This window comes from Carya illinoinensis, chromosome 15 (assembly GCF_018687715.1).
Source record: "Carya illinoinensis cultivar Pawnee chromosome 15, C.illinoinensisPawnee_v1, whole genome shotgun sequence".
Lineage (NCBI taxonomy): Eukaryota > Viridiplantae > Streptophyta > Magnoliopsida > Fagales > Juglandaceae > Carya > Carya illinoinensis.
Genome location: NC_056766.1, coordinates 6647355 through 6665178, shown reverse-complemented (window position 1 = coordinate 6665178; position 17824 = coordinate 6647355). Strand labels below are relative to the sequence as shown.

General features: G+C 32.0%; 2 protein-coding genes across 2 annotated transcripts; both read right to left on the bottom strand.

Moving 5' to 3' along the window:
* Positions 1–2503: 2503 nt before the first annotated feature.
* Positions 2504–3589, bottom strand: LOC122295774 (abscisic acid receptor PYL2). Its single transcript, XM_043105008.1, has one exon. It carries the CDS (start codon positions 3379–3381, stop codon positions 2779–2781), a length of 603 nt encoding a protein of 200 aa, XP_042960942.1. The 5' UTR covers positions 3382–3589; the 3' UTR covers positions 2504–2778.
* A 4747-nt stretch (positions 3590–8336) lies between these two features.
* LOC122295616 lies at positions 8337–9845 on the bottom strand. The gene is made up of 3 exons (XM_043104683.1): positions 9458–9845; positions 9022–9091; positions 8337–8641 (listed from the first exon to the last, which is right to left on the bottom strand). The coding sequence occupies exons 1-3, from the start codon at positions 9617–9619 to the stop codon at positions 8541–8543; spliced, it is 333 nt and encodes a 110-aa protein (XP_042960617.1). The 5' UTR covers positions 9620–9845; the 3' UTR covers positions 8337–8540.
* Between the last annotated feature and the right edge of the window lie 7979 nt (positions 9846–17824).

The following is a 17824-nucleotide window of genomic DNA, read 5'->3' as shown; positions in this document are numbered from 1 at the left end:
TTTTTTTACATGTTAAATGCCTAATCTATACCTATAAGCTATATTTTAAAAGATATGTAGGCCCCCAAAATAATTTTTTCCACATGATAATTTTATTTTCAGTATTTGTCATCTAAATGTACTCTTTTTGCTACTTTAAAATTATGTGATTTATTTTCATTTTATTAAAAAATATTGTATCATTAAAATAATTTATATAAATATTAATGTTTTTTAATAATATGATGTCAAATAAAGTAGTACAATCACATTAATAGTATGGTTTCATCTCAAGATAATGGGGAAATATAATCCACATATTATCAATCTTCCTTCCCAACAGAACTCAAAATACAAACAATATCCAAATAGTACAATCCTGTGATTATTGATTCCTTTCCTGAATAAGGACACAGCCATGACAACAAGAAGTTAAGAATATGGCAGCAGTACTGCATGCCCTAAAAGATTGGAATGAGTACAAAGGAGTACCAATGTTTTGGCATTTTGACCTTTATCTTATCTTCACCAAACAGTTATGTAATGTGGGCCTAATCTGATCACGAATTTGGGCCAGTCAGTTGGGTTGTGCAACCTACTACCTAGGCCCATATATACCTAGCAGTTTTGAAGCAAGGGTTCATTTTAATTATATTGGAAGTCCATGCAAGTCCTACTTACTGTTTCTGTCAGTTTTACATTATTTATTTGAGGTTTTCGATAGTTTTACATTGTTTATTTTACTTTTTATTGTCTATGTCAGCACATATTTTTAAAATCTAGAGATGAAATACAAACAATTCATACCGTTTAGATAGACAAACTCTCTGTGCCATACAACCCATATGAGATAGCAACCAAACCGGCCTTAAGAATTTCTTTCAAAGTTTTAACTATGAAAACATTGCTAGGTTTTATAAACAAGACTGTAGAAGCAAAGGTTATAAATTAATGTGGCTTAATATATATTAGATTTAGCTAACACTAAGATATAACCGTACTACGTCAAACAATATTAGTTTATAACTTTTTTAAACTAAGCGTTTTTCCAACCTTATTAGCATAATCTTTTATAGCATACCCTTATCTACATATACGTTATATGTGTAGGATTTGGATTTCTTAGAGTTCTTAACTGAATTTAGGGCATAAAATAGAAAAGAATAGACACATAAAATGAACTCCACTACAGCATATAGCTATCGGGGTGAATTTCTCGAGCAACATTAAATATTTAATAAATGTTACGAGTCGCAATTTATATGTCTATCTCTCATTCTAAGGTACCTTAGATTTGAACTCTTGAAAATATATATTGTATAATATATATACACACTCTATAGATATATTATCCTATGGACAGTTAACAGTAAGAATTATATCTTAAAAACCCCATATTTGGCAGTTTAATTGTGATAATTAAATAATTGCTAAACTGTCACAATTTGGAACTTAAAAGAAAACCGTACAATCATGTCACATGTTGAAAAAAAATCTCAAAAACAATAATAAGTGGCTGAGGAGTTGACACATTTGTGAGAGATGAGGAGGCTTCAAAGTCACATGTGCCCTCCTAAGGTTACTCACAAGTCACCACAAAAAAAATGTCATGCAATCTAGCTACTCTGTCCTTGCTGTTGAATTAAGGGTTGATCACATTCAAGCCACACGATAAAATGTTGCATGCACACATGACTTGCACACCAAGTCATATATAGCTGCTCACCTACTCATGTGATATCTCGATGTATAGTCTTCAAATAATCCCAATTCTCACGTTACAATATTACATGTACATGCATATATATATATATATATATATAAGCGCACAAGGCTATTACATATTATATTCATTTCCCATGGAATGAGAACTCATGATCCCATTAAGTAGTTTTCTGTTTGGAGTACACGAAAACTAATTAGGAAAGTAACTCTCGGTGTTATGACTTATTTTTAAGATCATTAGCTAGTTTCTACTAATTAAAATATTATTTAATTAATTATGACTTACAAGCAAGTTTAAGGGTCATAATCATATGAAAAGATATCATTAGTGTCATAATGTAAATATAAATTAATTAATTAGGTCGGTCAAAGATCTAGAAATATAATGGCACTAGCCGCAAATTAAGAATCAGACACAATCGTTTGAGTATTATACATTAAAAACAATGATTGAGGTTTTAAAGAATTTGACACATGATCATATGTATAACACCATCATTAAGAACGATCTCAAAGCTTCTCGATCGATCTAATATATAAATAATATATAATATTAATATTGTTATCTTAACTCCTCATCTACACTACATAGTATTACTAATTACATAATATAATTTAATTTAAAAGATAAATTTTAAAAATTAAATTTTACTGTTTAAGTGATGATGTGGATGGTATGCTCTAATATACCGAATTCAGAATATGAAATCTTACCGTTCAATGTAAATTATATTACAATTGAATCATTAGGATAATATACATATACATATATATATATGAAATTTAATGGGATTTCTGGTTTGGCCATTGACTATTTCTCAGCATTTTATTGAATAGCAGCTGAAAATATATCTTAAACAATAGACCCAGAATTACACAATAATGACTGGATCAGAACCCAACAAATACAAACCAATCCGAACTGTCTAACCATTTAAAAAAAGAAATAAAAATCCAACTTGCAAAGTTGAAAGAACCATATACCAACCACTTGATTAAAATTAAAAAAAAAAAAAAAATCCAACCCACCCACCATTATTGTCCCAAGCAACCATGCATGCACATCAATCTCGATCATTCTTGTCCATGCAGTGAAGCCATGGCGACGACGGCGAGCTTTTGAAGGTTTAATTTCACCACAGTGTCCGCAAACATCTTCGTATCCTCGCCGGTGTTCCCCTCCGGTATATCTACAACGTAAGACTCTAAGACAATGGTGTAAACCTTCCCTTCTTTCTCAAACTCATTCACCGAAGTGACAGACCGATAATTATTCAGCCTATGCTCGCCGCCGACAACCCTAAAGCTCAGTATATGCTTCTCGTCGTCCAAAATCTCCAGCCTCTCGGTGCTCGTGGAGGCCGGGAGCCCCGAAACGACGGTGACCTCTCTTATGCTTCCGACGCTGCCATCACCCTTCATGTTGCAGCTCTTGATGAAATGCTTGTATTTTGTGGGGTTATCGAAGCTCCGGACGAAAGGCCAGACGGCATGAGCCGGAGCATCGATTCTCTGTGTTATTAGGGACGTGCATATGTTGGGCATGGGCTCGAATTTGTGGTAGTTTCGAATGACGGGCTCGAGCTCGAGGTATTCTTCTGGGGTTAGACCTTGAGGAGGAACTTGGTTAGGATCCATGGCCATGGCAGCAGCACAGAAAAACAGCAAATTTAGCATGCAAGAAGAAGAAGAAGAAAGAAGATCTCTTTGCTAGCCTTAAAGAGTAAGGCTTTTGGTGGAGGCGTTGTTCATGGAGTAAAGTAGCGAGCAATCAATGTAACACACGAGGGGGAGTTTATTAAAATTTGGCTTTGCGAGTACTGTCTCTGTCTTTTGGACACACATGATGCCCTTCCCATGCCAATTTATTTCTTCAACCCACTTGTCAGCACAGAGTGGTTGTCCTTTTACTTTAAAGGAAAATGTATTTTGCGTCTAAATGAAGAGAATTAATAGTTGGGCAATAAAATAACTATATTGGGAATATGTACTACGCCTGTGATGATCTTTAGCAACTGTTCTATAGCATGCTCTTATCTTTTAGCTAGGAACCTGACATGGCCAATATTATTGCTCTTTGATACTTATCATATGAATTTTGAGTGGCCATGCTCTCACCCTTATCAAGTTGCTTGGTTTTGAGTGATATCAGCCATTATATATATATATATATATATATAGTTCTGACCAAAAGATCAGTCCCATTGATTCATTTGAAACTCAAGTACTGAAATTGGGGACAAGAACTAGACCAATCTTCCAAATTATTATTATTCTTTGAAATTAAAGAGTATATATAATGTCATAGTATCATGATTCATGTCCTGCGACTGATCGAATTAATATCATTAACATATTGAGTTATGTCCACGTCTAATTAACATAAATTATCAATATTTTCGAGTCAATTAAAAGTTTTCAAAACCCACACAAACAGGAAATGATCAAGATCATATATAATTAATTGTTAGCAATTTCTGATAAGATCATTATGAGGGATATTTCATGTACTTAATTGTGAGGATGAAGATCAACGGGGTAAAGTGGGAGTTAAAGGCGGGGAAAAGAGGGCCAAAATCTTAAGATGCATGAAGATAGAGGTCGCAGTCGTTGAAAAGGCATGCAATTAATTAAGCTGGAGATTCGTGGATCATGTGAGAAGTCTAACTAACATGCAAAACTCCGCGTGAGAGCCAGCCTTTCCATCTCTCTTTCTCTTGTTTTAATCAAACTTCAAAGTTCAACACTACTCTCCAATATAATATGATTAGTCTAGCGTTTTGAAAATTTATCCCGATCGGTGGGCGACTAATTTATTATCTTTATGGTCCCAACTATATATTGCTACATCCTACTTTTCATCTCAGATTTTATCATAAAAAAACAAAATTTCATCATCTTTTTTTTTTTTTCCTTTTAAGAAGAGGGACGTTATTTCTAATTTTATTAATAGTCTTTATTTTCGGCACTATAAAAAAATTGCTTATTTGTAATCAATAATTTCATGCAAAAATGACTATTCATGCTAAAATAAGTTTGTTTTCATCATAAATAGTCATTATTATCAAAAACTGAAACTATAGTAGTATCAATCTGTACTAAACAAAACATGATACGAGGAAAAACAACATTAACAACTATATTTATTCTAAAAATACTACAAATGTAAACTATTAGTAGCTAGCAGCAGTTTAAAAAAAAGGTGCATATACAAAATATATACTAAAAAAAACTATAATCTATGTCTAAATTTTGGCAAAGCTGTCAAATTCAATTTCAATTCCCCCATGCATGCATGCTAATCTAAGTAAGAAAGAAGACAAGAAAAAAACTTTAGACTGATCAACGTCTTTAGCACCACCAGCTCTGCTTAACTGATCGGCAACCGAATTACCTAGATCATACGCTGTTTACCATATCAGTCAAGAGCTAGACTTGAATCCCCTCACTGAATTGATATGTGGCTGAGGGATCGGACGGTCCAAGTCATGTATATATATCAGTGTACCATGCACGCATGTGACTTTGAAATAATTCAACTATCAACTTTGAATACTTCGGCCGGATTAGTTACTTACATATCAACTTTGAATTAAATCCATATATATATAATTAAATTTTGGTTTTTAATTCGTGTGTTAATGTTTCATTCAAAGGCATGCATGCATGGGACCTGAGGGAAAACCGTGTGCTGGTATGAACGTAAATCAGATCATCAGCCGTACGTGGATGGTCTATTTTGTAACCAATCTGGGACCGGATCAGGATACCGACCAATGCTCATGTAGTATGTCAAATCTAGCTAGGGATCAGAAATCATGTTTCTACTTATAATTATGTTTCTGAAATTTTGGTGAAGTTTGGGCATTTTTACATGCTTTTCCACCTGTATCCAATATTATGGATATATATATATATATATATATAATATCATATCATATCATATATCACATTAACATGCATGGTAGCAAAGGAAACGGAGTTAAAGAATGCTATAATACTGCAGTACCAGATCTTGGCAGAAGGCTCTAGGGCTGGGCCTTGGGCATGTGTTAAATATTTTCATCAGCTAACACTCTGGTTTTCATGTCTCTGAACTGGTCTCTCGATCAGGCGTCGGGCATGCTAGCTAGGCTTAATTGCCAAATGGCTCAGTAGGATGCATGAGAGAGGCTTTAATTGCCTAGATCTCGACATTGGAGTGGGCTGCAGTAGTGGTACTTTAGGCCTGTTTGGTTGGCTGCAATTCAAACTTTTCATCACTCTATATATGCCTGTCCCTACCTTATATATATTGGCCAATTTCAAGTACTAGTACTTGTTGATTGTGCTCCAAGGGTACCTTCTCTGATCTGTTACCGATCAATGTGATCATCTATCTTTTGTGTTTAGCTTAGGGGAATGGTGCAGAATAGAGATGCTATCCAATTATTTTTTACGAAATTGGATGATTTAATTTGAAAAGATATTGATATTATACTAACAATTAATGTGCATGTTCAAGATTTTCATGAAATACTGTGATGTTACATGATTATTTAATATCATCACATTCAACTCTACTCTCCAAAATAAACTATTTAATTCGAGTGAGAAATTAGAAAGAACTCCAAATATTGATCATGAGTTGTATGAAAATGAGTAAGTGTTGTTAAAGAAATAAATAAATTCAATTATTAAAAAAATAAATTTATGTAGATTCTAGATTTATCCAATATTTTAAATAAATGATTTGGATGCATTTGGATGTTAATGTGATCTCAGATTATCTGAGTTGATATGAATAGTAGTATTTTGTAAATCCCATTAAGATGTGTTTGAATTCAAATATGTTGAAATATATATATATATATATATGAGAATAACTTCTCACCGGATACTCCTACAACGCCTATTTAACTGAGGCCAATAGGTGAAAGCCACGTGTCGGCTACATTTTCAAAATTTCTTGTCGCGATGCATGGAAACTCACTCGCAGACCCCACTTCCCCCACCCCACTCTCAAAACCTCTCTCTTCACGCAACACGAAAACAAGCAACTCTCCATTCTCTCTGTATCTCTTTTGAACCCAGAGAAGCAAAACATCTGAGAACCAAAACCCCTACCCATTCATAAAAAACTCTCCTCTGAAACTCCTTTGAAACTCAAACCCCTACCCATGCTCGGATCTCTCTTTGGCAACTCTTCCTTCTCTCTGTGTCTCTTTTGAACCCAGAGAAGCAAAACATCAAAAGCTATGGCTCGTGGCAACAGTGGTAATAGTGATTAATGGGTATCATTTGCTTGACTTTTTCTCTTTTGAAGTTAATGAGGTATTGTTTGGCTCCCTAGTGCCTGCTTTTACAACAACATATAATGGATTTATAGTTTACCTTACTCAAGGTATGGGAGCAAAACTCAGTTTCGATATGGTCTTTAATTTTAATCAAATTTGTTGGAAGGAATGTCTATTTGGTGGCTAACAAGCTTTGGATACAGAAAGAAGTTGAAAGAAACCGGGATTGCCGCGTTAAAAATTAAATAGATTTTCGAGAAAAAATGTGAACAATGATCATCGGTGCTTTCTTTCAAAAGGCACTCTATCTCTCTCGTTGGCTGGATAGAAACAATAGGAATAAAAACCCCAATGGTAGCTATTAATGGTAGCAGTTAATGGATTTGTATTGCTTGCTAGAAGTACGAGAGAGAGAGAGAGAGAGAGAGAGAGAGAGAGAGAGAGAGAGAGAGAGAGAGAGAGAGAGAGAGAGAGAGAGAGAGAGAGAGAGAGAGAGAGAGAGAGAGAGAGAGGCTGGCTGGACAGAAACAATGGAAAAAAAAATACCTGCAACGCAGCGCACCCACCTCATTGAAGGGTGACTTACGTGTCACTACCTCATTTGTCTCCGTTTATCTCCATTTAAAGGATGCTCCTGCCCGAAGTTTCTGTATATATATATATATATATTCAAATATATAAAATAAGTTGAAATGAATTTAATTCACTATAACAAATAGTACTTTTTCTTGCGAGTGATTTCATTACAATCAGTATCTATTTATGCTGGAATTAACCTTTTCCTGCCAAATCTTCTCGTAGCTCACTCCCCGAAATTTCGTGGCAACAGAAAGTGCTTTCAGCTATCAGCTATCAGCATACATCTCGTGCGAATTACTATTATTTCTAACAGTAGGTGATCGTGAGTAATACATATATTTTCTATAAGAGAAAGTATTGATTCAAGGCACCTTTGGGCTTTTTCCCACAAGCATTTTTGCCACAATTAGTCCATATTTTTGCTAGAAATGATTTTTTCCGACGATGTTTGCTTTCATAAAAAATGTAAAATTTTTTCATAAAAAGTGTGCTAACCATGGTTAACTAGCATTGTAAATTTTTTATCGATAGGTTCAATGTCGCCGGAAAAAGTCGCCAATGCGTATTTGCGGCAATTTTAAACTCGAAAAATACTTATTTGTTGCTAGTAAAATCACCATAAATACGCTTTTGTGATAAATATTACTCGCTGGAAATAATCTTTTACGTAATTAAAAAAAAAATTACTAAGTATTACAGCCTTACACCTAAAACACAAAGAATGTGAATATTATATTACAAATACACTAAACTCATACACTAAATCGATCCGTCCAACACCATAAATTTAATATTAATACGCCAAATCCACATGTAGGCATCCCTTCCAACCACATCCAAGACAAGGGGAAAATGATTTTTTAAATTAAACTAACTATTTTTTTTACAAGTGATCTTTAAATAACAAATAATAATACTAATAATGGTAGTAGCATTTCTTACATTAGAGAAAACATACAAATTCCAAGAAGTATTTACCTGCTAAAAAAAATGCATATGTGGGAAGTTCCAACAAGCTTTCATAGACTGAAAACGGTGTAAATGTGAGAAGTATTTCCAAATGCTTGTGCACTTGAGTAGAGCTGAAAGAAAAAGAATCCCAAAGAAGCAGTAAGTATAACACTAAGTAGTGAACATACCATTATTATAAACAATCCAACATCAATTATATAATTTATAAAAACTAAAAAACTGAGGAAAACAATACAAAGTGCATTCGAACCAACATACAAACTAAAAGACTGAGAGGAAAACAATACTCTATAGATCCAACTATAAACCTTTGTGCTTATAGGGTACCATAATTGTGCTCGTCGTTTTCAAACCACCATACAGAGAAAATGGCAAAACATAGACAGCATGATACCTAAGCATTTACCAAATAATTGAAAACCATGTACTCAAATTGAAAAGCAATTCTCATTTGCTAAAATTTGTAAGAAACTTCAATAAAATGGCATACCTTTAGCTGGTCTTTCTTGGTCAATGAAAGGACCATAGCTGGAAGTGATAAAATCAGTGGGACATAAACCCTACACCAGAAAAAGAAAATTACAGCATTGGAATTAGGTAAAAAATCACTTTTTAACTTTCTGGCCAAAGGAAAAAAAGTCAGCTAACATTTCCAGCCTAAATCGTCACAATGAATTCCAGCGCATTTCAGCAAGTATTTTGAAAAAGTCTTCTAACCATCGACCATGTGCTTGAAACCAAATGACAAAAACCATTAAGAACCCAACAATCACTTGGTCAAGACACACAAGAGTACTAGCCAATCACAGCAATCCCATGATAATAAAAATCAGACTCCACAAAATCTGTTTAATTTCCAATCACTCCACAATACAAGTCAACCACTCTCTTAACATATAAATGCGTAAAGAAAGAGAGCGCCTTACTGATTTTGCAGTGGTGGCTGGCTGGATTTTGTGATGGGGCAGTGCAACTACTTCTCTGAACATAATATCAAGCATTGAAAAACTTATCTTGAATTTCACTTCTTCTCCGAACATAATATAAAGCATTGAAAAAAGAAGATACAGAGTCAACCACCCAATCATCACAAAGAATCGGAAAAATTGAAATCCCTATGAGCCTCATTACTCTGTAAATGCAGAACTACCTCTTTATATGATATAAAAAGCAAAACAAATTGTCTATTTAAATATGAACTTTTAATGTTTGCAAAGATGGTAAAGCATAATCTATACTAGAATAACCGACACAATCTAGTATGCTATTGACGAAATCCCTGGTAGATGTAATAGGATAAAAAAAAAAAATTGGTAAGGAAAAGAATAACACTCAAATCCTAATTTCTAGCAACCCAAAATTCCAAGCACAAAAGCTAAAAAACAATGTAAAATCATTTTTTATGGGAAATGCTGCTGTGTGCAAGTGTACCGCTGGGAAAAATAAAATAATAATAATAATTAAGGAAATAATTTTAAATATATTAATGCATTTTTTTATTTATTAAAAAGTGATTAAAAAATATGAAAAAAAAAAAATTGAACGCCCAGCAGTAACTCTCAGGCGGTATGGTAGCCGCGTCCATTTTTTATACTCCTTTAAATTTTTTATTTATTTTTGTTTTAAATGGCTTTTTGCGACGGTATAACATCGCCACAAATAATTCAATATTCATCTCAAAATAAAATATCATCACAAACATTTAGCGACAACTTATAATGGTTGTAAAAGTGTTGGATTAAATAGTTGCAACAAAACTATTTTCATTACGAACCAATTTCGTAAAAGTGTTAGTACGTTAATGTTACCAACCAATTTCGTTACGAATTGATGAATATGTCACTATAAAAAAATATTACCAATAAATTTTTTCTGATGATCTAAATTTTGTAAAAAAAAATCTATAATTTTCACAATTGTAATGTGAGACAAATAAAATAGTCCAATATAAATATTTGCGGCAAACTCTTTTCCAGTAACGTGAATTTGAAAAGAAAATGCAATTATTTGCTACTAAATTGCATTCGCGGGAAAAATTCCTACTCCAAAAAGTCTACAATTTTCATAAATTATAACTCGTGACAAATAAAATAGTCGAATATAAATATTTGCAGTGAAAATATGAATTTGGTAAGAAAATGTAATTATTTGTTACCAAATTACATTTGTGGGAAAAATTTCTACTCCAAAAATTCCTATCATATGTAGTGAGTTAATGTCACTAACCAATTTCGTCATGAAATGATGCATATGTCATCATAAAAAAATATTATATGTAAATTTTTTTTGATGATTTGAATTTTGTAGAAAAAGTCATTAATTTTCACAAATTGTAACTTGTAACAAATAAAATGGTCAAATATAAATAATTGCTGCAAAAATTTATCGACGATGTGAATTTGATAGGAAAATTTAATTATTATTTATCAAATTGCATTCGTGAGAAAAATTTGATAGGAAAAAATCATTAATTCTATCTCCAAAACTACTATTTGTTGTAGCGATTTTTTCATAGAAAATTGAAAAATTAATGGGTCCCATCAATTATTATAAGTTTGGGATGAATTGAATTCACTCTAATAATCAAACACAGCTAAATACACGAGATTTGCCCGTTCTAAAATTGTATAAATAATTTCTCTTAACGAAGTGGTTAACAATAAGAAATAAGAAAAGTTGACCTTCTTATCTTGTAAAAGCTTATAAACCCTTCAATCAATTCTCCGGTTTTTTACTCCTCCAAATGTCCCAAAATAATAGTTCTAACATTACTAATATTCACTTTTTGTTAAATTTATTGGATGATATATTTTGTCATGAATATTTCTATTTTTTAAGATAGTGCATGTCTTAATGTATTTGGCAAGATCACATGTGAAGATCATGTGTCGTGCGAATTATCTATATATTTTAGGCCTATATATATACTTGAAAAGAATATGAAAATTAAGCACTACGAGACATTTCAAATACATTTTTATTTGACTTATTTGGATAGATTTCTTAGACACTATTGTACATGATATACTTACAAGTGATGTTGCTTACATAAAGAGATTATATAAAAGTAAATCTACAAATTGGTGTAGTTTCATGAAATCTGTTAGATATACTTTATAATAAAAGTAACTTTACAATCTGGTGTACTATACCAAGTCACATCAATTTGTAAGTTTATTTTTATATAATCTCTTTATAATAAAAATATTTTTCATATATTATATATATATATATATATATATATATATGTAAAGTTCGAATTTAATTCATGGATGTTGACTTTGAAATCCATTAATTGGGGAATATAAATATATTGCATGGGACATTAATTGCTTAATCTAATCTGTTAATATGTACCGCTACGTAATACTTTATCCAAATGATTAAACCTATAGACTTGTGCCCAGTAATATTATTGTATTAATCGCATAATCTACTTGTAATATAACATGCAGTACTACGTAATACTTCATATCCAACGTGGCATTTGATTAACTCTAATTACAAGTACACAGGTATATTTTGACATTAATGATATATATAAGATTTTATTTCTATCAATTATATATATGCTCATGATCTTTAAAAAATTAATGTCTTTTTCATCTTAAAAAATATTTTTTTTTTAATTTACTGTCAAACAAATGTAATATGTTTGTAAGTGTTTTAGACATATGATTACACTACAAGAAATTTAATTTTTAGGGACGAAATTTCTTAATTTCGTCCCTAAAAGTACTTTTCTGAGACGAAATTTTAATTTCATCTCAGAACATGGAAAACCTTATAAATCCGTTCGAACTAAAACAAATTAGTTCGAACTTGAGATTCTGAGACGAATTAGGTCGTCTCCAAAAATCTATACCGTTCGAACTAATTAAATTTAATTCGAACAGAAAATTAATTAATTCGAATGCAATATTATTTGTTCGAATTAGTATTAACGTGTTCGAACGGTATTATTTAATTGAAAAGATATATTGTTAAAATTGTAAGAATACATATTTTTTCTATTAATTTTTTTATCATTTCCAAAGTAAATAAAAAGTTCTATATATTATATATTATGATTTACAATGAATTAAAATATTTACAAATTCATAAATAATTAATTTTATGTAATTAATTTAAAAATATTTTAGTTAACTAAATATTAATTTAAAGATAGTGTCATTTTTTCAATTATCGTGAACACTAAGTATAATGAGAAGAAATGTGTTATTAACAATAAAGACTAGGCTAGCAAACACTAAAAATAAAAACTATACTGCATTAATAATTACATTCCAAAATGAGTTAGACGTTCTATACAACATAAAAAAGTAAAAAAATTACTAACAATATTTATTTATTATATAAATCAAAATCCTCCTGTAAAGTTTGCAAGCGTCCTTCTAGGTCCTTAAGCTTCTCCATCATGGGCTGAATGAAGTCCCTCAATAAAATGTCGCAGTGGTCCGCCAATATAGCTCGTACCTCATCTGGAGTAGCCCCAGCAGGGTGTCTCTCAATAGGGGCAGCAGCAGTAGAAGCTGGATCAGTAGGCAGAGGCTGATCCTGTAGGACTGGACGAGTTTTCGACAAGTGACCCTTGCTCTTACTGAATGTGATCTTGTTAACGGGCCCCATTTGTGGCGACCTCCGCTCAGTCAAAGTCACTGTAACCCCTGAATGGAGTAAGAGGTTAGATATCAAAAGCGCAAATGGTAGACTACCTCCACCCGAATAGCGTGACTCTGTGCGAATGCGGAGGAAGAAATATAATGCCAGATCAATCGGCTCTCCCTGTGCTAACCGTAACAAAAATCTGGCTCGCTCGATCCCAAAATCAGTCTTGTGTTTTTTTGGATCAATGTTATACACAACAATCAAATTAAGCATTCTGAAAAATGCTATACAGTCGGCCTGTCGGATCACTTTACTGCCATCATATGGAGGAGCCTCAGGGTCTCGCACTAGGTCACGAACCTGATCGTCTGTGAGACCATCATCAGGTACCTCATCACCGCTCTCGCTATCATCCGAGCTAGCATCCAGCTCTGCGGTCTGTACATCCGGCAGTGGCGATGAGGATGCGACTGTTGTGTCCTCTCCAGATGGTGCAGTCGTTGATCTCGCAGCTGCTCTCGTTGCTGCTGTTGCAGGATAGGCATCGGGCTCTCGTCGCAAATCTAGAAACTCAGCAATAACGCGAGGAGAGAATATAATACTCACTCCCCGGACCACTAAGTTATAGCATAGAGCATCACCAGGCTGCTCACCCATGGCACGGTAAAACTCACCGACCATCTCAGGATATGCTGTGCCACTCTGTCGACAGATCGGGGTCCATCCACGATCGGTGATGATGTCATGTATGCTCCGCCCCTCCCAAGTGAGGTCACGGAAGTCACCTAGAATGATCTCCCGCTCAACTAGTATAGGCCTGACGGCCGGCTGAGAAGGAGATGCGGAGGTACTTTCTACTGTCTGGGGTCTGGAACGTTTTCTTCCGCTGCTGCTTGCCATTAGTATACTGTTGATGTATAAAAGATATATGTGATCTAATTAAATTTAATTAGAGGAATGATGATGTTGTGCTATCATGGTTGACAACTGCTTATTCGAAGGGCCTTTAATTCCATTCGAATTAAATTATATTCATTCGAATGAAATTTAAATTCATTCGAATGAACATAAAATTAATTCGAATGACCTCAGATACTGCCATTCGAATTAGCCTAAAATCCATTCGAATAAAATTATATCCCATTCGAATGAACATAAATTTAATTCGAATGAACTTGAATTCAATTCGAATGGAATTTATATTCATTCGAACGGACCTGAGCCAAACAGACATGGCTGAGTCGACTCAGAACCGAACCGACACATTCATTTTTATGAAGGAATCCAATATTTTAATCGGTAGAAATGATTTAGGAGTAAATCCCTATCATTTCTACCGATTATAATTGTGTCATTTGCCCCCAAAACAACAAAATGGGGCCGGATTGATTCAAAATCCGAACCCCCCAAAACTAACTAAAAAACTAATGAAAATAAAGCACCTTTAACCCATACCTCTTGTTCTAGGAGATTTGAGGAGTTGGTCGGAGTTGGTGGCGGCGTTGTGGCTGCTAACGGCGGAGGAATCGAAGAGTTCGAATGAGAGGAGGAACGAAATGATCCGGAAAGGAAACTGGTTCGCGGCTTAAATAACGTGATTTCGTTCGAATGGAAGAATAATTAGTTCGAACTAAAAGGGTATAAGTTCGAATTAGTAGGGTATAAGTTCGAATGAATTATATAATAGTTCATAAAAATATATATATATATATATATAAGTACAAGAGGTAAAACAATTGAGAAGTATTAGTAATAATAGTATATAATACAGAGTATACTAGTACTAATAAAAAATTTAGTTCCAAGTATATATAATAATATATATTAGATAACTATATATCAATAGTATAGAGTTTTATACTAGTTACTTATATATATTGTAAGTATCTAGTATATATATATATGTAATAGTATATATATTATGGATTAGATGAGTATAAAATAGTATTGTCTAAAGCATTGCATTATAAAGTAAATATAGTAAGTATATAGTAAAACATTGCATTAATTATATGTATAAAAAACATATTTCTAATATATTTAGTTTGTATATTAATAATAAACCAAGTACTTGGACTATATTATAAAGTATTACAATATTATTAGTTTTCATATTTTGATGGTATCTATACTTTAATATCACTTAGTATTATACTATTAGTGATACTTAGTATTATACTTATAGTGATACTAACTTATAAGTATAACACTATTAGTGATTGTAAATAAAATATTATACTATTTTAAATACATAATATTATAGATTGATAAGAAACTTAGTATTATGATATGAGTGACACTTAGTATTATATAGTCTATATAATTTTTACATATACACATAATAATATTGGGTGTATTATGTGTATAGTTATATATTTATCTAATTATCTGTTCGAACTAATATGCAGTTAGTTCGAATAGAGATAATTTATGTTCGAACCAATATTTTTTTGTTTGGAGGGAAAATTCGCGCCAAGTTATCAGTATATGCTGGAGAATATTCATTTTTCTGTTCGAACTGGAAAAATATTAATTCGAACGGGAAAAAATTGTGGGAAAAATTAGCGGTATTTGGATTTTCGCGTTCGAACTGATTAAAAGTTAGTTCGAACTGAAATGCACATATTATTAATCCGATCCTTTCACTTCATTTTCACTCGGATTGAAGATTGAGAAAAGGAGAGAGAGCGTGGCAGAGGCTGTGAGAGAGTGTTGTGGAGAGAGAGAGTTTGAAAGCGTTGAGAGAGAAGAGATTCTTGAGAGAGAAAGGAGAAGGACAAGAGGTAAGTTGTGTTTTTTTGTATTTTTCATTCCGATTTTCGTTTACAAATATCTATAGAGTTTTTGCATTTATTTGTTGGGATAGAACAACAGTTTAATGTGTTTTATGTAAATATATAGGTATTGTGGATTGACTAAAGTTTGAATTGCTAGTACAAGAGGTAAGTTTTATTAGTTTTCTAAGTTGTTTAATAATCATATTTAGATATATTCATATAGTTTTGAGTTTGTTGTATTGAAATATGGCATCATGAATGCAGAAATTGTGTTTTGTTTATCAGTTTTGTGCTCTGTTTCGTGACTGGTTTCTGGGTTGGTTTAATTCGAACGCTCTGAATACCGTTCGAATTAATTTTTATTTGTTCGAACGGAATAAAACTCGACCAGCGTTCCATTCGAACTTATAGAGTGTTTGTTCGAACAGTATCACAGAATTAAATACTTATTATTTGCAGTGATAATTAAATAGTTTAATACTCCAAATATAATAATAAGATATTTAATTAAAAAATTATAATTAAATATGTGAAGATATTTAAGTACTCAAGTAATAAGATTATTAATACATAATGTATAATTAATTATATCTAAGTACACTGATTAAATAGCTTAATACTCCAAATATAATAATAAGATATTTAATTAAAAAATTATAATTAAATATGTGAAGATATTTAAGTACTCAAGTAATAAGATTATTAATACATAATGTATAATTAATTATATCTAAGTACACTGATTAAATAGCTTAATACTCCAAATATAATAATAAGATATTTAATTAAAAAATTATAATTAAATATTTGAACATAAGTAAGTACTCAAGTAATAAGATTATTAATACATAATGTATAATTAATTATATCTAAGTACACTAATTAAATAGCTTAATACTCCAAATATAATAATAAGATATTTAATTAAAAAATTATAATTAAATATGTGAAGATATTTAAGTACTCAAGTAATAAGATTATTAATACATAATGTATAATTAATTATATCTAAGTACACTGATTAAATAGCTTAATACTCCAAATATAATAATAAGATATTTAATTAAAAAATTATAATTAAATATGTGAAGATATTTAAGTACTCAAGTAATAAGATTATTAATACATAATGTATAATTAATTATATCTAAGTACACTGATTAAATAGCTTAATACTCCAAATATAATAATAAGATATTTAATTAAAAAATTATAATTAAATATTTGAACATAAGTAAGTACTCAAGTATTAAATATTTCAAAATCTTTAATGGCCCATCATGTATACTTGTAATGTAATCTTCCCATGTGATGTATGCTTGTTATGTTTACTACTGAGTGTTTGGATTTTGTAGTTATTTTACATGTAGTTAAACCTTAGACCCGTTCGAGAGTTGTGGCCAAATATTCTCTTAAAGAATATTTGGGTATAACTCTTGAATTGTCCAAAGTGGACAGTTTGGGATTCTATCATCTATATGGCATATATACTTAGTTATAACTCCTGTGTTAGTCAATTTAAATTTTGGTTTAGCATTTTTCTACATTCTTCGAGTATGTAGTTCATAAGCTTCTCGCCTCCTGAATAGGGTCGACAGCTTATCGTGACTAGCATACTTGGAGAATTGTAGGGAAATGCTGCCGAAATTTTTACTAACATACGAGTTCTAGACTGAGTATATATGCGATATAGATGATAGTCTCTCGAATGGGATAGGACCAACTACCTTAAAAGTACAGGGTAATTAAACACATGTATTGTAATAGTTGAATGATAGTGTTTATCCCATGATTATGGTTTTCTTTTATAGATGGACAAAAGTTGGATGTTGTTGGGAGATAGACTTGGTCGAGACTATAAGCAATATGCACAAGGGGTGAAGTCTTTCTTAGAATTTGTTTGTGGGA